Here is a 23,394-nt window from a genome sequence, read left to right on the forward strand (position 1 = left end):
AAGAAGAGCCCAAGTTGGAGCCAGCAAGATAGTCTGGGAAGCCTGAGGCTGAACTCTACTGAGTCAAATGGTCATCCTTGTGCTAGTTCATTTGGGAAGTAGTGAGACAGCGGGGTTCACGATGTTTGAACAAAGAACAAGAAATGAGGGATGAGCCAGAAGACAGTCCTAGCCATTCAACAAATGGAAGAAGGCAGAACAGCCAAGAGGTTTGAAAGGACAGGAAGTGTGTGGTAGAGAGACATTCAGGGTAGATTTTTAAATCCCTCCTTCTGCTCATTTTAAGGAGCCACAAAATCCAAAACTTTTCAGGTACTCTCCAAAAGGTGGACAGGGAATACTATGTTACCTCTTATCTGGGAAGTCAACTTTATTGATAACTGGGATAATTGGGAGGGAGATGGGCAGAGGTGGTAAAAAGAAACTGCCAGAAAAGGTGTTTTGGGGTAACAAGGTTAATAAAGATAACTACAATCTGTAATCTGATTTTTAATTCTTTCTTTGTTTCAAATAGTAAAACCAGTGATACATATTTGAGAAAATTCAGGTTTTTTTCCCATGTAAAGAATTACTTAAGAATTTCAATGATGATTCTCAGGTGGGCAAAAGTATCAAGATGAGTAAAAAAAAAAAGTGCCATTGGAGTATTTTAAAGGTAAGTCAATTCCCGCTGTTAGAAGAGACTTGATATGTTAAGAACTAAGCTTTAGAAATAGTAATTGCTAACATTTATTGAGGGCTTACTCTGTGCAGGGCATCATTCCATTGTTCTGTGCACTTTTGTAGACAGACCAGTGGTTCTCTGACCAGCCATATCAGAATCTGCTGGGGACTGTTACAAGCGTAAATTCTCAGGTCACCCCAGAGCTACCGAATCAGAAACTCGAGGAGTGGGGTCCAGCCACCTGTGTAATTATAGCAAACTCTCCAGGTGATCTTGACACTTGCTAACGTTGGAGCATGTATTCACCAGTGTTGAATATTGTATTTAATCCTTACAACAAGCCTAAAAAATAAGGATCTTTATCTTCACCCTCCACTTTATAGCTGGAAAATGAGGCCAGAGAAGTTGTGATTTACCCAGTGACACTGAGTCCCTAGGTAGCACAGCTGCAGTTTGACTTCAGAGCTTATATTCTTGATGTCTTCCTTTTAGAGAGAGTACCACTAAGCCTCTCGTGGGATCTGGCTTCTGTCCTGTGGCACTTACATTGAATTCACTCATTAAAAGCAACATATGTAATAGGTAGATCTCTCTGGGTGTGCGCACACCTCCAAACACATATGAGAGTGTGTGTTGCCAAAGGTGGCCGGTAGTGACTGAAATTTTATTTGTCTTGTCTTCCCGCAAGGTCAGTTAAGGATAATCAGTCAAAAGTGGTCCGTTGTGAAAAGCATAGAGAAATGGGAATTTGCATTAGCTGAACAGTGATTTTCAAACTTAAGTGGGCATCTGAATTGCCTGCTTTGAGAAATCCTGAATGCAGTGAAGCCTGAGGGGTCTGGACAAAAGTTGTGAATGGTCTAAGGAAGGAGACAGTTCAGGAACAGACTTTGGAGGGTTTAGCGCCTTTCCCTGAGGGTCTTCTGAAAACTAACCCTCCCTGATTTTCACTTTAAAGCTATTGAGTCATTGGGGCACCTGGGTGGCTCAGTCGTTAAGCGTCTGCCTTCGGCTCAGGTCATGATCCCAGGGTCCTGGGATCGAGCCCCACATCGGGCTCCCTGCTCTGCGGGAAGCCTGCTTCTCCCTCTCCCACTCCCCCTGCTTATGTTCCCCCTCTCGCTGTGTCTCTCTCTGTCAAATAAATAAAATCTTTAAAAAAATAAAATAAAGCTATTGAGTCATTTAGATTAGAAAAGATAAATCCGTGAAGAGTGCATAATTAGAAGACTGACTTTTTGTGGCACAGGAGTTTTATATTCTAAGATGTGTGAGTGTGTGTGTGTTGGGAAAGGGAGCCTGGGAGTGCATAGCAAGCCACCCCCCAGACTGGACTGGCTTCGGTCACACACATAGTAGTCAGTGATTCAGTTCAACGTCTTTTGTTTTTAAATTCTTGCAGTAGCCCAAACACTAGGTTAGGAGCTGCAGATACAAGGTAAACAATACTGTCCTGACTTTAAAGGGCTTCTAGTATATTAGGAGATACAGAGAAATAGATGGGTGTGTTAGTTATCTATTGCTGTATAACAAATCACCCCAAAACTTAGCATCTTAAATATAACATTCATCAACTCACAGTGTCTGGAGGTCGGGAATCTGAGTGTAGCTTAGCTATATGCTTTTAAAATTAATGACCAAATAAACAGGACAAAAGGCAATTTGGAGATAGGGAGACTGTATAAGGAAATATGAACTACAAGAGATTTAATGCAGTACCATAAAAAGAAGCAGGATGCTATAAAAAAGAACAGTCAGAGGATGAGACTACATTAGGAACAAGTGGGTTTTATGCCAGGAATTCAACTTCAGAGAATTGTTAGAATTGTTAGAAAACATACCGCAAACTCATTTTTTGCAGATGAATTTATTGTTTAGAAAATTTTAAAAGTTTCCTATTAGAATAAATAAGGGTTCAGCAAAGTTCAAATTAATATACAAAGTTAATAATGCTTCTGTATACAAACAAAAATTAAGTAGAAAATATATTTAAAAATAGATCCTATTAAGTTAGTAATGGAAATTCTTTGCTATGGCAAAAGACATGGAAGACTATTAAAGTAAAACATACATAGTTTATTGAAGGTTGTAGAAGTGACCCAAATAAGCAGAGTTTCATCATGTTGTGGGGGAGGGGATATTCAACATTATGAAGAAATGAATTCTCTTAAAATTAAACTATAAATGCAAAAATATTTTGAGAGAGAGATGACAATAAATGTTAAAATTCTTTTATTTTTAAATTTTTTATTTAAATTCAATATAGTTAACATATAGTGTATTATTAGTTTCAGGGATAGAATTTAGTGACTCATCAGTCGCCTATAACACCCAGTGCTCATTCCATCCTGTGCCCTCTTTAATGCCCTTCATCCAGTGTGACCCCTTCCCCCCACCCCACCCCCTCCAGCAACCCTCAGTTTGTTTCCTAGAGTTAAGAGTCTCTTATGGTTTACCTCCATCTCTGTTTTCATCTTATTTTATTTTTTGTTCCCTTCCCCGATGTTCATCTGTTTTGTTTCATAAATTCCACATATGAGTGAAGTCATATGGTATTTGTCTTTCTCTGACTGACTTATATTGCTCAGCATAAATTAAGCCTCTAGTTCCATCCATGTCCTTGTAGATGGCAAGATTCCATTCTTTCTGATGGCTGAGTAATATTCCGTTGTGTATATGTACCACCTCTTCTTTATCCATTCAACAAGTGTTGCAATTCTGAACCGGCTATATAGTAGGAGAAAAGAAAAGACAGAGTGAGCCAAGTGTATTAGGAAGATAAATTATCAACAAGTTTTGACATGTTGAAATGGAATAGATAGATCCAGTATAGGGAGGTCATGGCTAGAAACCTAGATCTAGGATAAAGCTGAAAGGGTGGATCTCTTTATTAAAGGAAAGGTCAAAACTTGAAGTAAAAAGTGCCAAGGGACATAAATAAACTGAGGATTTTAGAAAAAGAGAAGTGAGGGAAGAAAAGAGTGAATTGTAATACAGAATTCCTAGCAGTGGGTCTCAACACTGTCAAATGCTGCAGAAAGGTTAAAAAAAGTGAGAGAATGCTACTGAAGATGTTGATGTCAAGATGTCGGAAGCCATTGGCAAGCTTTGAGAGCTTAGTTTCATTGGCATGGGTACAAGGGTAAGGAAAACTGTTGGATGGCCATCAGATGTAAAAATTGAGGTGTTGACTACGTACGGCCTATGTGTTTGTTATGGGTTAAATTGTATGCCTCAGAAAGATACGTTGAAGTCCCAACCCCTGGTACCTGTGAATATGATTTTATTTGGGAAATAGGGTCTTTAATAGATATAATCTCATACTGGAGTACAGTGGGCCCTTAATCCAATATGACTGGTCTCCTTGTATAAGAAGAGGAGACAAAACAGACCCAGAGGGCACCACCACGTGATGATGGAGGCAGAGCAAAGACAAGGCATGCCGAGGATGATTGGCAAGCATCGGGAGCAGGAGAGAGCATGGCCCTGAGGATGACACCTTGATTTCAGACTTCCAGCCTCTGGAACTGTGAGAGAATAAATTTCTGTGGTTTTAACGCACCCAATTTGTGGTACCTTGTTACAGCGCCCCCGAGAAACTAATACTGTGGGGATTTGTGCGGTGAATGTGAGATGAGCTAGTAGATGAAGTTTATATGATTGAGTAGCTTAAGAAAGGTGACAGCAGCCAGTGGAAAATATTTCCCCATATTTAATTATTAGGCATGTCTCAAAAAAGGAGGGAGGAGAGAAGATATATCAGAAGTCATAAAACAAAGAGGGAGCCAGATTTTAGAGTAGGTGATAAGACTGGGTTGAGAGATGGGGCAGTGGGATTGAGCTTAGCAAAGACTTTCCTCTGGGAAGTTCACACGAAGTAGAGAGAGGGGAGGGAAGCCTCCACCCCGTGGTCTCTGCGATTTCAGTAAAATGGTAAATTTATGCACGGAAACAGAAGTGCAGAAGTAGGGCTGAGGACCCAGGGAGAGTAGGAGGACAAAGGAGTAGATTAAAAGATCTGTAAAGTGTGCTGAGGAGGGCTGGCTCGATGTGACATGGGCCCCAAGAAATCCAGGTCTGGTGGAGTTCAGCATTGGGACCCAGAAGCAGTAATACCCAGGTATCAATGTGCGGAGGCTTGGAACAGAAAAAGTCCAGCCCCCATAATGCATGTGCAACAGAGGATTCTGTGTCACCTGTCCAAGCCAATGAGTGACAGCACTTCCTGCACCCTATTGGAGATTAAAACCCCTAAAATGACAGAAATAAATTAGTTTTTAAATTTAGTTGCTAAGAAAGTGTGTGTGTGTATTATAATATGATTTTTGTTGTTTCTTCCCACCCATATAAGTCTCATCATTAATGCCTGGGATTGGAACCAGGTTAAATATTTGGTGGTGTTTGGTTTGTGGACTTTTACTTCTAGTAGTGACTGGCAAAACGAGGAGAAATGTGACCAACAACAAAGGAGGGATACAATTAGAGTCAAAGACTATGTTCATATCCATTTTCTTTTTTTTTTTTTAAGGTTTTATTTATTTATTTGCGAAAGAGAGAATGAGAGACAGAGAGCACGAGAGGGAGGAGGGTCAGAGGGAGAAGCAGACTCCCTGCTGAGCAGGGAGCCCGATGCAGGACTCGATCCCGGGACTCCAGGATCATGACCTGAGCCGAAGGCAGTCGCTTAACCGACTGAGCCACCCAGGCGCCCTCATATCCATTTTCTTAATGAAAATGATAATCATTGAAATCATCTCAGGTGCTTGCTTCACTGGTTTGTCTGTTCTCTTTCGTGAATGGTTATTAGCTCATGTATACATCTAGGAAATGTATTGATGACAGTAAAAAATCATGGAATGAGATTTTCAGGATTGATAAGCAGGGATTATTTACAGTTCTGAGAATGTCCCATTTATTTGCAGCTGAAGAAAAGAAGTAACACAATCATTAAAGTTCCACCATCTTGTCTAAACTATTAAACTATGAAAATGGGAATTAGATACTGTTTTGATTAGCATAATTTTCATAGCGGTTGTTGAGAGCGAGGGGCTTGGGGTCCAAACACTGTTCTGGACTCACATGTGGGTCCTTTATTGAACATCTGCAGGTAACTTGCGCCTGTAAGCCTCACTTTTCGAATCTGTAACACGGTTGTGACTGTGGTACTGACTACATAGGTTTGCTTTCAGGAGTAAACGAGGAAATTCATACTTTGTACACACAGGATTCCGTCAGCACAGGAGCCACCTAATGGAAGTGCAGTTAAGTTTTAGGTAAAGGCTTCTCATGTGAATTACTGTGATTTCTGAGATGATTGAGCCTCATTTTCCCTCTCTGCTCAACTCCCTTTATTTTTAATCTGTCCTTTTTTTTACTTGGCTGTCTAATTTTTTTTTATTATGTTATGTTAATCACCATACATTACATCATTAGTTTTTGATGTAGTGTTCCATGATTCATTGTTTGCGTATAACACCCAGTGCTCCATGCAGAACGTGCCCTCCTCAATACCCATCACCAGGCTAACCCATCCTCCCACCCCTCTCCCCTCTAGAACGCTCATTTGTTTCTCAGAGTCCATCGTCTCTCATGATTCGTCTCCCCCTTCGATTCCCCCCCTTCATTTTTCCCTTCCTACTATCTTCTTTTTTTTTTTTTAACATATAATGTATTATTTGTTTCAGAGGTACAGGTCTGTGATTCAACAGTCTTACACAATTCACAGCTGTCTAATTTTTAATCATTAAAAGCTAATAAAGACTTACCCAACACCGTGGGGTTTTTTCATCCTTTTAGAATCTGATCACTTTTTATGAATGCCAGAAAGACAGAACAATAAGTACCACGTGCCATGCTTAGCCAACCGTCCACAACTACACGGTCCCTGCAGAGTAATTGGACAAGAAAGACATGGGGAAAAAAAAACCAAACACCAACTTAACAAAGAACATTTGGCAGGCTTTTTACACACAGACCATGTCCTGTTTTCAGATGCCAAACTGAATAAAAACAGTTTTAAGAGAGACAGGCATTTGCAGAAGAGCCCTTGAAAGAATCTTAGCTGTTCTAGAAAAAAAAGAGAACAGTGAATCAGAGGTGCTTCTAAGTTCCTCACTCATTTTCCTGAGAGTCAAATTTGTGTTTACCTTCCACTTTGCGTAAGGTGAGTAAGGCATAAAGTATGCATGTAGCCAATGCCAAACACATTGATTGATATTGTTAAAATTATTATATTGATCTGATATTTCTAAATTATTGTATGTTTTATATTGTAGACCTAATGAGTGATTTAATCTTTTAAAATCAGTTATATAGTATTTTAGTGTGGTAGTAAAATGTAAGAGAGACTCAGAAGTGTGTACAAATATAATTAGTTTCTTTTGGTCAGCTTTATACATCTCTGGGTGGCCTTTTGAGAATTTGCAAGGTTTTAGTTCTTGGGAATGTGTAGGCACTAGGACATGTTACTTTTTCCTGTGGCTTCTTTTTTCTTTTAAAATGTCTTTGTGGGTAGCTTACTGAGCTATTCAAACATACCTGTATAGCCATAAGGTGAAGATGAATGTTTTGACTTAGAAACTTTCTCAAGTTAGAATTTAGAGATTATTTTGATATTTGGTCACTTTACCTTTTCTTTTGTCAAAAAAAGAAAGTAGAGCAAGTTCTCTGAACATTGTAATTTGTATATGACATCAACATTTATTCAAATGAATTTGAGTAACCAGAGTTGTGATACCAAATCATCTCTGGAATTTCAAACTGAAAACAGAAGGATCCTTGTTACACATCATGGCGATCTGCAAATCAATTACCTCAGTCATATCCACTAACATGTTTGGTTTTCATCTATATCTGTCTTACATTCTTAGTTCAAAAAAGGGGAACCCATGGATGTAAGAGAAGAAATTAGCTCTTTGGGATTCTAAGAATGACTATGATGTTATTCAACTTTGCTTTACTCAAGTGGTTACCTACATATTAAATAAGCATGCAAAAATGTGCCATTCAAAGTATAGACTGCTCATGGGCAATTCTCTGACAAAAAAAACTGGATATGGTTTCATTCCTGTTATACTTTCTTTTTTTTTTTAAGGACTTTATTTATTTATTTGAGGGAGAAAGAAGCTGGGAAGGGGGGGCAGGCATGGGTGGGCAGAGGGAGAGGGACAAGCAGACCCCCTCTGAGCAAGAAGCCCGATGTTGTACTCGATTCCAGGACCCCAAGATAATGACCTGAGCCAAAGGCAGATGCTTACCTGACTGAGCTACCCAGGTGCCCCTGTTATACTTCTTTACTTAAAATACATAAAGGGCAAAGTGTTTTTTGAATTTCAAACATTGCTAACATCTTATTCCCTGATTTATTTTAGATTGTTGTAATGTCAAGATTTGGCAGAAAAAAGTTACTTTTGAGACAAGAGAGGAAAGACCTCCTTACACTACCACCCTCATCATCCATAGCCGTGAGGGCCTGGAGAGAAATACTCGCAGACAGGATAGTTTACATTCATTAATACTTTATACTCTCACAAGAACCCCTACTGAATGTGTTTCTGTAATGTCAAATAAGGCATCATGTTAGTGCATCTGAAGCTATGTTTTCAAAGTGTTCAGAAGCTTTTTTGTAACTGGACTTTTTTGGTCTTTTTTTTCTTCTAGCTGTACAATATTTACTTTACCCTCTCTCTCCACGAACAGGAGAAAATGATTAAAAAAGAGATAAGCGTGTATCAACAAACTCAGGCCATTTTATACAAGAATTTTCTTAAACAATGGAGAATGAAAAAAGAGCTTATTGGTATGGTTCACAATATCTATTTTTCCATATTTAGTAAATGAAAATCCATCATTTAGTATTATGCTATTTTTATTGCTTTTTTATATTCACAAATTCCATAGGTTAGTTGATTTGGAGTTCTAAATACAATATTTTACAAATATTGCAGAATAAGACATATTACAGAAAAGGATAATATTTCTGGCAAATTGATGAAATTAACTAAAGAACTCATATGGCAGCTCCTGAAAAACGAAGTAATATTTTATTAAATAGAACTAGCCATTCTCCAAATAACTACTCCATTTGGATCTTGTGGAGTCATTCTGATTTACTTTAAGCCAACTTCAGTGTTAGGAAAAAAAATAGATTTTAAATGAGTAAATGATTGCACTCTACTGGGGACATTTTGATTAAGATTCTATTAATTGGGAGGGCTGAGGAATAAAATTCTATGACGAAAAATTAGGGAAATTTTTTGAGGATCTCTTTTCAAGACTATGCTTTTTTGTAAACATAGAGTGGCTTTAGGGAGCTAGACTTCTGATTGTCAGTATCTTTGCATTCTGTTGAGTTCCTAGCATAAGGACATGGACATTAGGTCCAAGAGATTTGCTATATTTCCTTGAAATATGTCTGGGGCTGTCTTGGCCACTTCGAGGCTGTATTCTGTTTAAAAATAGCGAATAACATTTCCATGGGAGCTAGCAGAGTTCACATACTCTTTTCATTCTCTGCAATAGCTCTTGAAGCAATTCAGTTTGAATATTTTAGCTGTTATGTTGATGGAGGGTACATTTATAATCATCACCCACTAGAATTTTAAAAGAACTTATCAAAAATGTTTTAAATCTCAAAATGTAGAAATACTGGTCCAATAACGCCACATCCTATCCTATTCACCCACAACCCAAATTTGACAAGTGTTAACTTCTTGCCATCTTTGCTTCATCTCTCTGTCTCTCCTCTTTCAAGATATATGACACTTGACTGTCATACTTGAACTAGAATCTACAAAAATTAAACACTATATAACCACTAATATACTTCACAAAATTAGAAAAATGCATATAATCATCTCATTTCAAGTTCAATTTCCTAAACTTCCTGAAAATTTCTTTTTAAAGAAAGATTATTTATTTGAGAGAGAGAATGAGAGTGAGCACAAGTGGGAGGGACAAAGGGAGAGGGAGAGGGAATCTCCAGCAGACTGTCCGGAGCGCAGAGCCCACACAGGGCTTGATCTCACAACCCTGAGATCACAACCTGAGCCAAAACCAAGAGTCGGGACGCTTTACAAGCTGCACCACCGAGGTGCCCTGAAAAATACTTTCAAAGTTGGTTTTGATAAGCCTGGAAACAATGAGACCATCTCATCATATCTTGTTGAATATTCATTTTTTTTTAAAAGATTTTATTTATTTGACAGAGAGAAAGCCAGAGAGGGAACGCAAGCAGGGGGAGTGGGAGAGGGAGAAGCAGGCTTCCCGCGGAGCAGGGAGCCCGATGCGGGGCTTGATGCCAGGACCCCAGGATCATGACCTGAGCTGAAGGCAGACCCCTAACGACTGAGCCACCCAGGTGCCCCAATATTCATGTTTTGTATTTATCTCATTCCTTCTTCATGCTGTCATTTAACTCATTCCTTTGCCTTCTTACATTTCTTTAAACAGAAAATTAGATTGAAAGACAGGATTAACTTCAGGTTGAACATTTTTGGCAGGAATATCTCATATGTGATGCTAGTTCAGCCCAAATATTCATGTTTCGCCTTTGACAGTCTTTGTATACTGCTAGAGAAAAATCAGTGAAGTTAGCATTGTCCTCATAAAAATGTCACAGCCTTATTCCATGTTTGGAAGGATGAATATTTTTGAAAGATATGGCTACACTATGAAAATAAATACCTTTTCCTTCTCCATGTAGACATTGTCCTGAGTAAGATTTAAATACTGTGTTAAAATTAATAAAAATCTTAGAACATAATACATGAAATTATTAAAAAGTCTTTAAAAAGGAGGTCATATACTGGACTTCAGAGGTTTCCGAAGTTTCCATTAGTAATGGATCAATTAACCATTTATTGGGTGGATTACTTCTGCAGATTTTGAACTCATCCATTATGAATTTTTTGAGCTCAATTCTAAGGAGTGTTCTTGACTCCAAAGAACCTGTAGGTGGACTGTAACTTCACTTGTGATTTTTGTACTCTGATTATTTGCATGCAATTTATTTCTACTGGCATAGTATTTCCATGTGATAGAAATTAGTACTCTTGGCAGGAAAAAAAACCCCACCAAATTCTTAAGTATTTCCATTGATTATTTTAAATATTTTTTCTTTTTAATTTTTTAATTACTTTAATCACCAAGGTAATAGCCACCCTAAAAAAAGCTAAGCAATAAAAACTGAAGAAAAAAGAAAAGAGAGAGCTTTTGCTTTTATCCTAGCCACACCTTCCTCCCTACCATACCTCCCATTTAAATTTGTCTGTATCTTTTTAGGATAATATGTACACCTGGTCACATATATAGACATATATTTTCATATATGTATATAGGCACACAGATTCAGTTTCTTTACTAAAATGCGATCACACTAAAAAAATGCTGCAAATGGGTTTTTTTAAAAGATTGATTTTAGAGCGGGGGACGGGCAGAGGGAGAGGGAGAGACAGAATCTCAAGCAGTCTTCCCACGGAGCACAGGGCCCGATGTGGGGCTCGATCTCACGACCCTGAGATCATGACCTGAGCTGAAACCAAGAGTCGTACGCTCAACTGACTGAGCCACCCAGGCGCCCCTGCAAATGGTTTTTAAAAGACATGTCATTTATATCTTTTCACATATTTACATTGAGCCTAAGACAATAGAATAGACTTTCAGTACCTAATTTAGAGACACCTACTTAGGGATAGTGTGTGACACCAATAAACCTAAATAATTGCAACTTGATTTTATGTTCTCTAGTGATGAGTTGATATGATTATTGATTTTTTTCATACATGACAGGAAGAACAATCATGAGGATTGCTGATAAAGAAATGATGGATATGGTACTTTCAGAAAACCAGCATGAAATGGTGGGAATTGTGTTTAATGATACTTTTTCATATCAGCTGAAGTTTATTTGGGGATATGAAATCCCAAATATGGAAGAAAACTCTGAACACGCAGGTAACTATATAAGAATTGATTCAATCTTTTTTGCTACTTTATCAAATCCCCAGTTGGGAATGACTGATAGAAACATTAATAAAGTCAAGAAACGAAGTAATATACTTTTTATTCCTCAATTTAGTGATCAGTCTTTTGGCCAACATTCAATAATAGGCTTCTTTCTTCCAGTTTTGCAGAATGCTTTAAAAATGCTCTAGATTGTATAATCCTGGGCTCTGAACAGGCATGTAGATATTTCCACTTTAGAGTCAAAGTTAAGGTTTTAATTCCATTGATTGATTCCACTGTATAATGACGGGCACGTTTTTCTCCTTCCTTAAAGAACACTGTTGGGATTCTGATGATAAAATTTTTTGTTTCATGACAAGATACTGGCAAAATGGGTTTGTGGCATTTCAAACTGCAATTAATGCTGCAATTATAGAAGTAAGTGCCTTAAGTAATCTATTTTATACTTTCTGTATTTTCTCTGTATCTTCAGTCTCTACCTCTTCCTCCTCTTTGCCCCTGCACTCTTAGGAGATTATGCTCTGCCTCTTATTCTCAGAGAAAGAAGAAACTGATGGGAATATCCCCACTTCCCAACACAAACCCTGCTAAACTATTACAGACCTACTACTTACTACACCCATCCTTTTCTTTCTGCCTCATCTCATGTCCTTCATCAATTCACAGGCTGGATCCTGTTCCTTCCAACATTATTAGTAAGGTTGCACAATGGATCTTCCCTTCTGTCTCCTCCTTTTTCAATTTTCTCCTTTCAACTAGATTCTTCTCTTTGGGATTGAAAAGTATTGATTTCCTCACATATTATCAGGACCTTTCCTTCTTTCCTTCTCAGGCAAGTACTTTAGCTCCCTCCACAGCTAAGTTTCTTGAAAGGGTTGCCTTCACTTAGGCTGCATTCAACTCAGAACTATTTCTGTCCCCATCCACACCACCCAAATGGCTTTTTCTGAGGTTGGTAACCACTCCCATGTCAATTAACAACTGACATTTTTCATTCCTTATTTTACTTGACCTTTTAACTAAGTAATGTAGCCTTCACCTGATTTTCATGCACTTTTCTAGCCTTTCCTTCTCAGTCTTCTTGCCACCTTATCCAGCTTCACACTCATGCTTCTTTAAATCTGTAGTTCCACAAGTTTCTAACCTAGGCATCTTTCCCCATCCTATATACTTTCTCTAAACAATGTTATTTATTTCCATAACTTTAATTACAATTTACATGCTGATAACTCTAAGAACCCCACTTCAACTTGTAGACCAGCAAACTTGTTCTGTAAGGGGCCAGGTAATAAATATTGTAGGCTCCGGGGGCCAAACTTTTTTATGGTACCTATTCAACTCAGCTGTTGTAACATGAAAGAAACCATAGACAGTACATAAAGAAATGAGTATGGCTTTATTCCAATAAAAACTTTATTTACAAAGGCAGGTGGTGGACTAGATTTTGTCCATGGACTGTAGTTTGCTAACCTCTGCCGTAGTTCCATGTATCTGACTATTTGCTGAATGTCTCTACTTTGATGCTTCCTAAACGATTTAAACTAGTATGTTCAAAACTGAATGTGGGTGGGGGGCGCCTGGGTGACTCAGTCGTTAAGCGTCTGCCTTCGGCTCAGGTCATGATCCCAGAGTCCTGGGATCGAGCCCCGCATCGGGCTCCCTGCTCCGCGGGAAGCCTGCTTCTCCCTCTCCCACTCCCCCTGCTTGTGTTCCCTCTCTCGCTGTGTCTCTCTCTGTCAAATAAATAAAAATCTTAAAAAAAAAAATTAAGAAAAAACTGAATGTGGGTGTTTTTATCTTCATGTGGTTTTTGCATCTTCATGTGGCTGAGTCTTTTAAAAATGTTCCTATCTTAGTGAATGCTAAGGCTACCCACCTAGGTGATCAGTTAATTAAAAACTAAGGAATTACCAGAGAAAATTTCCTCTGCCTTACCCATTACCTCCAATCTCTCATCCAGCCCTGTTAATCCTAAACTGAAATCCACGTGCTTCTCAACTCTGCCACCAGCACTAGTCCAGGCCATTACCATCTTTTGCCTGAACTGTGGGAGTAGTTTATTTCTCTAGCCTGCTCTCTCTCCCTCCTTTCCTCCCTCCCTCTCCCCCTGTCAGTTTTGCTTCAAGGACCTCCTTCCTGTGCCTCCAATGCACTGTACCCCTTCCTTCCTTTGCAAATGCTGTTTCCTCTGCTCAGATTTTTCTTCTCCATCCTCAACTTCCCTCCCTGCCCAAGCTTTGTTTAGGTAAGATCACTGTATAAATAAATGTCATTTCTTTAGGGAAGCCTTCCCTATTTTTGTTCTCAGAACACCCTCTACTTCTCCTTTAATGCAGTTCATCAATGATAATCAAACTATTGATTGTGCAGTGGGTTGTTTGATGTCTCGCCTTCCTTCTCTGCTCCACCATGAGATGTAAAGCTCCATGAGAGTGAGGAGTGTTCCTGTGGATCACTGCTATCTCTCCACCACCCATCACAGTATATTGGGCATGACAGACATCTAGTAATTTTTTAAATGACTCTTATAAGTAATGTCAACATTACTAATACCAGAAGTCATCAAGAATGTTCTAATGGGGGAGATGAACCATGAGAGACAATGGACTCTGAGAAACAAACAGGGTTTTAGAGGGGAGGGGGGTAGGAGGATGGGTTAGCCTGGTGATGGGTATCAAAGAGGGCACGTTCTGCATGGAGCACTGGGTATTATATGCAAACAATGAATCATGGATCACCACATCAAAAACTAATGATGCAATGTATGGCGATTAACATAACATAAAAAAAAAAGAGGTAGAATTAACACCCCCAAAAAAGAATGTTCTAATGATGTTAATAGTTCACCATATTTTTAAATGATGAAATATATAAGTACTGAAAATGAAACAAAATGTGTATGGTTTTCTAATATATTTTTCTATAGTTAATATAATGAATTTGTTTAACATCCCAATTTAGGTCACAATAAATCATTCTGTGACTTCAGTTATTGGAATCAATATGAGGATGCTGCCTTTCATTTCTAACGGAGAAATCATAAATACATGGTTTACTTTTATTTGTATGGTTTATTTCTCCCATGTTGTGTATCTCCCTTCATTAAATGTTACACGGGAAAGAAAAAAGTTTAAGAAACTGATGGCAGTGGGGGCGCCTGGGTGGCTCAGTCGTTAAGCGTCTGCCTTCGGCTCAGGTCATGATTCCAGGTCCTGGGATCGGGCCCCGCATCGGGCTCCCTGCTCAGCGGGAAGCCTGCTTCTCCCTCTCCCACTCCCCCTGCTTGTATTCCCTCTCTCGCTGTGTCTCTCTCTGTCAAATAAATAAATAAAAAATCTTTAAAAAAAAAAAAAAAAAAGAAACTGATGGCAGTGTTGGGTCTCCCGAGAGTCAGCATTCTGATGAGTTAAGTTGCTTTCTTGCCTGTGTATCACACATTAATAAACAAAGAAACCCATTAGATTATAAAAGAAATTCGATGCTTTCAGGGGTTTGTTTTTTGCATGCATTCAATTTAATTAGCTTACCCGTATTACATTTTAAGATGCTGGCGGTAGAAATGAAGTAAGCATTGTGCTTACGTTTCCTTGAATTGAAGAATAGAAATATGGTGCTTGTATCTGTTAGCTGTTGCCAGAAAGATGCTGCATAAAACACCACCCCAAACCCAGTAACTTCAAACAACACTCATTTATTCCTTCTCATTTGTCTGTGGCATGACTGGAGTCTGGCGGATCTAGTCTGGGCTTGGTTGGGCTTGGATCCAAGTTATAGGTTGCATTAAGCCTGCCCCGTGTGGTTTAATCCCCCGTCGGTCAGCAGGATACCTGGACCCATTCTTCTCCTTCAGTCACAGAAGTGCATGAGGGCAAGTCCCGCTGCACCACACATTTCAAGCTCCTTCTCAAGCCACATTTGATAAAATCCCATCGGTTAAAGTAAGTCATGTGGACAAATCCAAAGTCAAGGGGCAAAAAAGTATATTCTGCCCACCATAAAGCCAAAGCAAGTCAAAGAGCCAAGCCCAGGATCAGTGATATGGATAATTCTGTCCCTTCATGGAGGGGAAGCAGGGAAGAAGGGATTGAAAAATTTGAACATTAAACTAATTTGCCATAATGTTGTTAAAGCCAATTCATGCAGTTAGTCAATAAAGATGTTCTTTGGGTAAGACTAAGGATTGGATGAGACAGTATCTTTAATCTGCTTAGCACAGATGGTGTTGCTGCTTGTAAGGCACAAGACAGAGTAAAATGAATCTGTCTCTCCATTTATCTATTGTCCCTTTCCCCATAGACTTTGAGAGAGTATACAATAATAACAGTAATAGTAGCAAACACTGAACTTACTGTATTCCAGGGACCACTCACAGTTTATAGTGCTATTATTTCACAAGAAAACCAAGGCACAGAAAAGTTAAGATTTTTGCCTAAGAAATCCCTTTCTTTCAGACACTGTGCTACATAACTCAAAAAGATGAATAAAATGAAATTAGTGACAAGGTGATATTTTTCCCTTGGTAGAAAAAGCTGTTTGTGAAATGTGCCAACAGAAATGCATACCATATTGTCTTCAGTGTTTTTGAGATAAACATTACATTTGGATCCAATTTGCTAAGTACCTCAAATTGAGAAAAAACACAGCTCGAAAGTTTTCCTGATAGAGAACTGTCCAAGTTAGCAGGGTTTACATTGGCTGGAGATTTTTAAAAAATAGTTAATATTGCATGCTGTTGGGGAGAGTGTCTTCAAATACAAGGAAAAGAGATTTTTAAAATGAAATAATACGCATAAAAAAGTGTGGCTTTGACAATTTAACTTTGAGGAAAATACCCCAATAACTGGGGTAAAACTGATATATTTCTTATAAAGTCCCCACAGTTCTTGTATATTTTACCCTCTTCCACTTTCTTCCTGATTGCACACAAATTTTGCTATAATCTACTTAACCCAAATAAGGCTCAAGAATGCAGAATTTTCAATTTTCAACAACAACAAAAGAATGCAGAATTTTCAAAGGATCTCAAGAGTGATTTCTTATATAAAACATTGTGAATAGATCATGGGAATTATTTATAATAATCACTTTCCAACTATATATTTCTGTTATATGAAATTCTAGCAATTTCAGTTCAGAACAGAAACAGTTCTGTTTCATAGAACTGAAACAGTTAAGAGAATTTGGTTTAAATATACATGAATTATGATTAGCTCCTATTGGGGCAAACTATTTTTTTAAGAGGGTGGAACAGGAAAACAAAGAGATAAAACAAATGATTGAAAACAGAATTTTTTGCTTAACTTTTTCCTTATTAGATAATTAAGTGTTTGCCTAACGTTCTTCAAAGATGACTGATTTTTTAAAATACCATTATAAACTCATGGATCTAAACATGTCTAATATGTTTCAAGCCATTGTAATTATTATTCTTACTGAAGCTCAGATTGTCCCATCTTTGGTCAAAGGGAGCTGAAGGTTGGTTTGTGATTCTTTTTTACAAGATTCTAAGTGGGTTTTGAAAAAAATAGATTCCTTGCTATTTTGTGTGGCCAGATTTCTTTTAGTTAGAAAAAGTATTTCAAGAGCATTGTATACTAGAAATATTTTTTGATATTGGATTGGTCATTGTTTCTAGCCTTTTTCAATAGCAGAGATAGAATCATGATATATTTTCTACATTTTGTATACAGAATAACATACACATACTAAAGATCAATGCCTTATGAATTCACACTGATATTTATAATTTATAATTCAAATATAGAACTATAGAGTTTTACGTAGCCTCCCCCATATTACAACTATATTTCCTTTCCTATGTACTGAGAATTCTGGTTCTCCAGGAGAGATACAGAGAATCTGAGAATTAGAACATCCCTGTTACTCACTTGTTTTTTTTTTTTTTTGAAGATTTTATTTATTTATTTATTTATTTGAGAGAGAGAATGAGAGACAGAGAGCACGAGAGGGAAGAGGGCAGAGGGAGAAGCAGACCCCCTGCTGAGCAGGGAGCCCGATGTGGGACTTGATCCTGGGACTCCAGGATCATGACCTGAGCCGAAGGCAGTCACTTAACCAACTGAGCCACTCAGGCGCCCTGTTACTCACTTGTTTTATCCAGAAATATACATATGTCTAACAATACTATTATTTCAATATAACTGAAAGCAGTTAAAGTACTTTTTTTCCCATGTGCTCTCCCAATCCTCCCAGTTGTTTATAGTTTACTGAATGTTACTGACATGGTACAGACCACTCTTTCTCCTTTTAAAACATCATTTAGTCTTAGCTTTTCAGGTAACTACAATTTTTTTAATAAAACATTTTTTATTTTGGGTAGATACATACTCCGTTTTAAGAACTAGATTGCATGTAAAAAAAAAAAAAAAAAAAAGAACTAGATTGCATGTACACTTTATCCAGTTTCCCCCAATGATAACATCTGCAGAACTGTCATATGGTATCACAATCTCACTGTGGACGTTGATACAGTTAAGATACAGGACAGTTCCATTGTTCCATCATTATAGATTCCATCAACTCTCTTCCTTATCCCCCATTTCTAACCCCTGCAAACCACCAATCTCTTCACCATTTCTATAATTTTGACATTTCAAGAATGCTGTATAAATGGAATCACATAACCTTTGGGGCTTCCCCCCCCCCCCCCACTAAGTACAATTTCCTGGCACTTCATCCAAGTTTGTATTTATCAGTAGTTTGCTGCTTTTTATTGCTAAGAACTGTTCCATGGTAGCAATATCTCTGTTTGATTAGTTGTTCAACCTTTGAAAGAGGTTGGAGTTGTTTCCAGTTTGGGATATTACAAATAAAGCTACTGTGAACATTGATGTCCAGGTATTCTTATTAACATAAGTTTTCATTTCTCTGAGGTAAATGCCCAATGGTATAATTTCTGGGTTGTATGGTGGTTTAGTTTTATAAGAAACTGTTGAACTGGTTTCCAGAGTAGATAGACCATTTTATATTCCAACCAGCAATGTATAAATGACAAAAGCATAGAAAATAATTGTATTTGACTTGGTTTATGTTTTCATACATATATTGGAATTTACATACGTCTAATATTCTTATTAATTCATTGAACATAATAGTCCATTTTTCTTCTTTTCTTCTCCTTAACTAATCTTCATACTTCATGCTTTCTTTACTTCAATCTATGACCAGCTCTTTTGAAAAATTATTATTAATTAATAGAAGTAGATGTTTTAATATATGAAAGATTTACCCTAGCTTCAAAAAATTAATTGAATAAGATTGTTAGGTGTTTAGTTTTGTAAAAGATTTTTAAAATTTCAAATTGAATGAGAGCATGAGAGAGGAAAACCATGATCTTTTTTTATTGGGATATAATTGATATATAATATTATATTAGTTTCAGGTGAAAAACATAAAGATTCAATATTTGTATATATTGTGAAATGATCACAATAATCTAGCTAACATCTATCATCCACACAGATTTTTAATTCTTTTCTTGTGATGAGAACTTTGAAGATCCGCTCTCTTAACAACTTTCAAAAAGATAATACAATATTATTAACTACAGTCACTGTGCTGCACATTACATTCCCATGTTTTATTTTATAACTTGTTTGTGCTTTTTAATCACCTTCACCCATTTCGCCTTCTCCCCACCCCCGCCTCTGGCAACGACCAAACTGTTCTCTGTATCTATGAGTTTGTTTGTTTATTTCAGATTCTGTGTATAAGTGAGATTATATGATATTAATCTTTGTCTATTTTAACTTAGCAAATGCCCTCAAGTTCCATCCTTGTTATTGCAAATAGCAAGATTTCCTTCTTTTTTGTGGCTGAATTACTATTCCATTGTGTGTGTATCAATATCTATCACTTTTTTTTAATCTTTTCATCCATTGATGGACGCTTAAGTTGCTTCCATGTCTTGGCTATTGTAAATAATGCTGCAATAAACATAGGGGGGCATTTATCTTTTTGAATTAGGGTTTTAATTTCTTTCAGATAAATACCCAGAAGTAGAGGGGTGCCTGGTTGGCATGGTCGGTTAAGCATCCATCTCTTGGTTTCCGCTCAGGTCATGATCTCACGGTGGTGGTGAGATCAAGCCCTGCGTTGGGCTTCCCGCTCAGTGTGGAGTCCACCTCAGATCCTTTCTCCCTCCCCCTCTGCTCCTCCCCACTTTCGCTCCCTCTGTCTCAAAGAAATAAATACAATCTTAAAAAAAAAAAAAATACCCAGAAGTAGAATTGCTAGATCATTTAGTAGTTCTATTTGTAATTTTTTGAGGAATCTCCTTACTAGGAAAATTATAATCATTTAAGCTTACTGTTTGTATACATGAAAATGCTATTTACATGTGATAGTAAAACAATTTATGTACTGCACAAAATGATATAAAAGGATTCCAAATGCATCATCTGTACAAAATTCCACACTTGAGCTGAAAGCCCTGTGTAAATTTAGAGGGTACTTGGCAATTTATTAGTGTGTTCGTGAAAGGTCAGTTTTTAAAAGTGAGAGCCATTTTCCTGTTTAAACATATCTTTCCATCTATTCCCTCAAATTTTCAAAAACAACCATGCTTTGACCACTGTGACGCAGGATCCCTGTTATACAGCTGTTAACTCCCAGGACACCTTTTGCTTTCCTTTAGTTTTGTGCTTTCTAGCTGCACTGTAGTATTCTAATTTCTAAAAACAATACCCTGAATGGTTAATGTCAAAAGCCATATAAGGATAAAAAATGAAATGAGCTTTCCTTATATCAGAGAGCTTTCAATTAAACGTTAAGAAAAATGTTATACCAAAAAGAATTTAGTATAAGAGAGTTTAAAGATGAGATTATTATATTTCCATTTCATATTTAGTCACTTGACTGAAAGAATCAGATTATGTGTAATATGAATTTTTAAATTCAGCAATTGTAAAGTAATTATAATAACAGCTCAGCTAAAGAGTTCATACACAGTATCTTAAAACAACCATATGAAGTAACTACCACAATTAATTCCAATTCATAGATGAGGGTGAGAAAGGAAAAGTCCTACCTATGACCTCATGGCTAGAAAGTGTAAAGCCACAGTTTTATAGTAAATTTGACTCTGTTGTGTTTGCTTTCAGAACTTGTACTCATAACTGTTGTGCATATTGCCTCTCCAAACATTTACCTGTGTGTGACATTCTGAAGTAAAACTTTGTTTCTACCATAGGCTCTCCTGGGGATTAATGTATGCTGGCTTCATATTTATCCTGTCGATTTTTATGGCTCGGATCATAACGTCTATCCAAATTGTAGTAATTGTTGGCTTCATGGTGATATTCACACTCTTTGTCTTATATGGCCTGTCTTTGGTGAGTTGGTAAAATGTATCTCTTAATTTGTTTCACATCTCAGATATATGAGTAAATGATGTTTCTTTATGATATCGGTATGGCATAGTCACTAATTTGATATCTTGTTTTCTGTATGTTTTGAGAAAGTTTTTGACAATGTGAGAAATTGATTATTATTGCTAAAAATGATTCTCAAAGGGACAAACATACCATTTGGAACTCTTCTTTCTTCCTTCAGATAGCATTGGCTTTCCTCCTGAGTGTGCTGATAAGGGAACCTATGCTTACTGGTTTGGTTGGGTTTCTCTTCACTGTATTTTGGGGATGTCTGGGATTCACTGTATTGTACAGACAACTTCCTTCATCTTTGGGATGGACTTTAGGTCTTTTTAGCCCCTTTGCCTTCACTGCTGGCATGGCCCAGGTAAAGAGCACAATGATTTTATGATTTTTTTATTTATTAGATTTTCAAAATTTTGAAAAGTTTGATAACTTCATGAAACTTAGTGATCAATCACCTTGTATTTTAAGAAGTTCTGCTGCATTCTCTTGTGAATTATCATCAAAGTAATAAGCAAAGCAGATAGATCATTTATAAAATCCTAGAAAATTTAAAGAAGAAAAATAATTGCCCATTATCTGACCCCTCAGTTTGTCTGATTTATGTCCCCTTTGAAGAGGCAGTAAAACGTGGAGATATGAGTAATAGTGAATAAGTAATAATGCATGAATCAGTCTCAGCTCTGCCCACGTACCAGCTGGGTAAACTTGGGCAGACTTGACTTCTGTAGCCTTCCTTTCTTCTTCGTAGAATGGGGATGTGTTAGTAGAAATCACCTCAATGGGGGTAAACGGGAGGGCTGACTGTATTATTCTCTACACATAATGCTAGAGCAGTTCCTGACACATGCTATGTGAATGTGAACTATTATCTTTCTTATCTTTAAAATGAATCTCTTCAAGTTTTCCATACTTATTTAATATTTGAGTGTTTCTACAATATCTTATCCTTAGCATTTTTATATTTCCTTTATATGTCCTCCAGTTTCACTGCCTGCTCTTAGTTTCTCTTCCTACAATATGTTATTTTTGGCTCCTTGACCACTTCTCTATATTCCCTTCTTTAAAACTTATGTGGTAATCAATTAGTCAGTTAAGTTTCTGTTCTTCAATTGTTTTACTTTCTCAGGTAGCATTTCCCACTTTCATGACAATAATTTTATTTGTAGAAAGCAACACTACTACTAACAACTTCACTGTGCATTTTTGAAGAAAAAGCTATTAAAATATGAACTATATTTTTCTAGGCAGCACCATTTAATAAAAAAAAACCCTTTAGCCTTATAGGTTCGTATTCTGTTATTTTATTCTTTTTAATCTCAGATTTTTCACATGGATTATTACCTGATCGGTGTTATTTTTCCCAGTCCGTCTGGAGAGTCATACATAATGATGGTTACTTTCTTCATTCTGGCACTTGATTCTCTTCTCTATTTGATATCAGTGTTATATTTTGAGCGAGTTTTGCCTGGTAAATCATAGTGTGGTTACAGTTGAATTTAAGGCAATTCTGCTTGCTTATAAGGTAATATCTTATAATTGTTTACTTGTAATTTAAGAAGCATTTCTGGTGGCAGAGGAAAGGAAACGGTCTCAGAATTAATAGAATCTCCTCATTTACATCTCACTATTTAATGGTCTGGCCAGAAATATTTGGTAAAAACATCTTAGTTAAAAATAACTTGTATTTTGGGCACCTGGGTGGCTCAGTTGGTTAAGCGACTGCCTTCGGCTCAGGTCATGATCCTGGAGTCCCTGGATCGAGTCCCGCATCGGGCTCCCTGCTCGGCAGGGAGTCTGCTTCTCCCTCTGACCCTCCCCCTTCTCATGTGCTCTCTCTCATTCTCTCTCTCAAATAAATAAATAAAATCTTTAAAAAAAAAAATAAATAACTTGTATTTCTTTTGGTTTTTCTCTTTTATAAAGATGGGGCATGCGTGTATGTGTGTTGGTTGGTGTGGAGAGAGAAGGAAACAACTTTAACAGTTATTGAACATGATGTTTTTTAGTGTTTGAATTGAACTCACAGACATTAAGATAGCTCATTAAGCAGCTCTTGCTAGTATTTGGCTCTAGGAAACTTGTTCTTCTGCATCTCAAGAATATGAAGTAGGAAACAGTATAAAGTTAATGGATGACCTCTTCTTTTCTTTCTTTTTATGGGCCGATCAGCCTAACAAGAATGCTTTATAGAGTATCATAAAAATTGGTAAAATAGAGGGGGCGGAGCAAGATGGCGGAGGAGTAGGAGACCTGGATTTCGTCTCCTCTCAGGAATTCAGCTGGATAGGGATCAAACCATTCTGAACACCTACAAACTCAACAGGAGATCGAAGAAAGAAATAGCAACAACTCTCTGAACAGAAAAGC

General features: G+C 37.3%; 2 protein-coding genes across 7 annotated transcripts in view; one reads left to right on the forward strand and one right to left on the reverse strand.

Annotated features, from left to right (window-relative positions):
* Window positions 1-23,394, reverse strand: part of LOC115940510 (ATP-binding cassette sub-family A member 10-like) — a 587,693-nt gene that overhangs the window by 543,038 nt on the left and 21,261 nt on the right. The gene's annotated exons all lie outside the window — the stretch shown is intronic.
* Window positions 6,322-22,308, forward strand: LOC145717297 (ATP-binding cassette sub-family A member 10-like). 6 transcript variants are annotated; one of them, XR_014140415.1, is made up of 6 exons: window positions 6,326-6,827; window positions 8,324-8,462; window positions 9,871-10,022; window positions 11,453-11,617; window positions 11,943-12,046; window positions 14,591-14,771. XR_014140415.1 is itself a non-coding variant. In XM_081804641.1 (5 exons), the coding sequence occupies exons 2-5, from the start codon at window positions 8,369-8,371 to the stop codon at window positions 14,047-14,049; spliced, it is 447 nt and encodes a 148-aa protein (XP_081660767.1). In that variant the 5' UTR covers window positions 6,335-6,827; window positions 8,324-8,368; the 3' UTR covers window positions 14,050-14,584. The 6 variants fall into 6 exon arrangements, 2 of the variants coding, with proteins under 2 accessions (XP_081660767.1, XP_081660766.1); XR_014140416.1 differs by lacking the exon at window positions 14,591-14,771 and having other exon boundaries at window positions 6,322-6,827; window positions 8,363-8,462; window positions 11,943-14,584; XM_081804641.1 differs by lacking the exons at window positions 9,871-10,022; window positions 14,591-14,771 and adding an exon at window positions 13,966-14,584 and having other exon boundaries at window positions 6,335-6,827.

The sequence above is a fragment of the Leptonychotes weddellii genome, chromosome 15 (genome assembly GCF_054177405.1).
Source record: "Leptonychotes weddellii isolate Sample4059 chromosome 15, ASM5417740v2, whole genome shotgun sequence".
NCBI classification, from domain to species: Eukaryota; Metazoa; Chordata; class Mammalia; order Carnivora; family Phocidae; genus Leptonychotes; species Leptonychotes weddellii.

Bases quoted from the DNA above. Each gene is read 5' to 3' on its own strand.
- LOC145717297 (XM_081804640.1), top strand. From the start codon at position 8,369: ATGATTAAAAAAGAGATAAGCGTGTATCAACAAACTCAGGCCATTTTA. The intron at 8,463-11,452 runs GTATGGTTCACA...CATACATGACAG, and splicing joins AATGAAAAAAGAGCTTATTG to GAAGAACAATCATGAGGATT. The intron at 11,618-11,942 runs GTAACTATATAA...CCTTCCTTAAAG, and splicing joins AGAAAACTCTGAACACGCAG to AACACTGTTGGGATTCTGAT.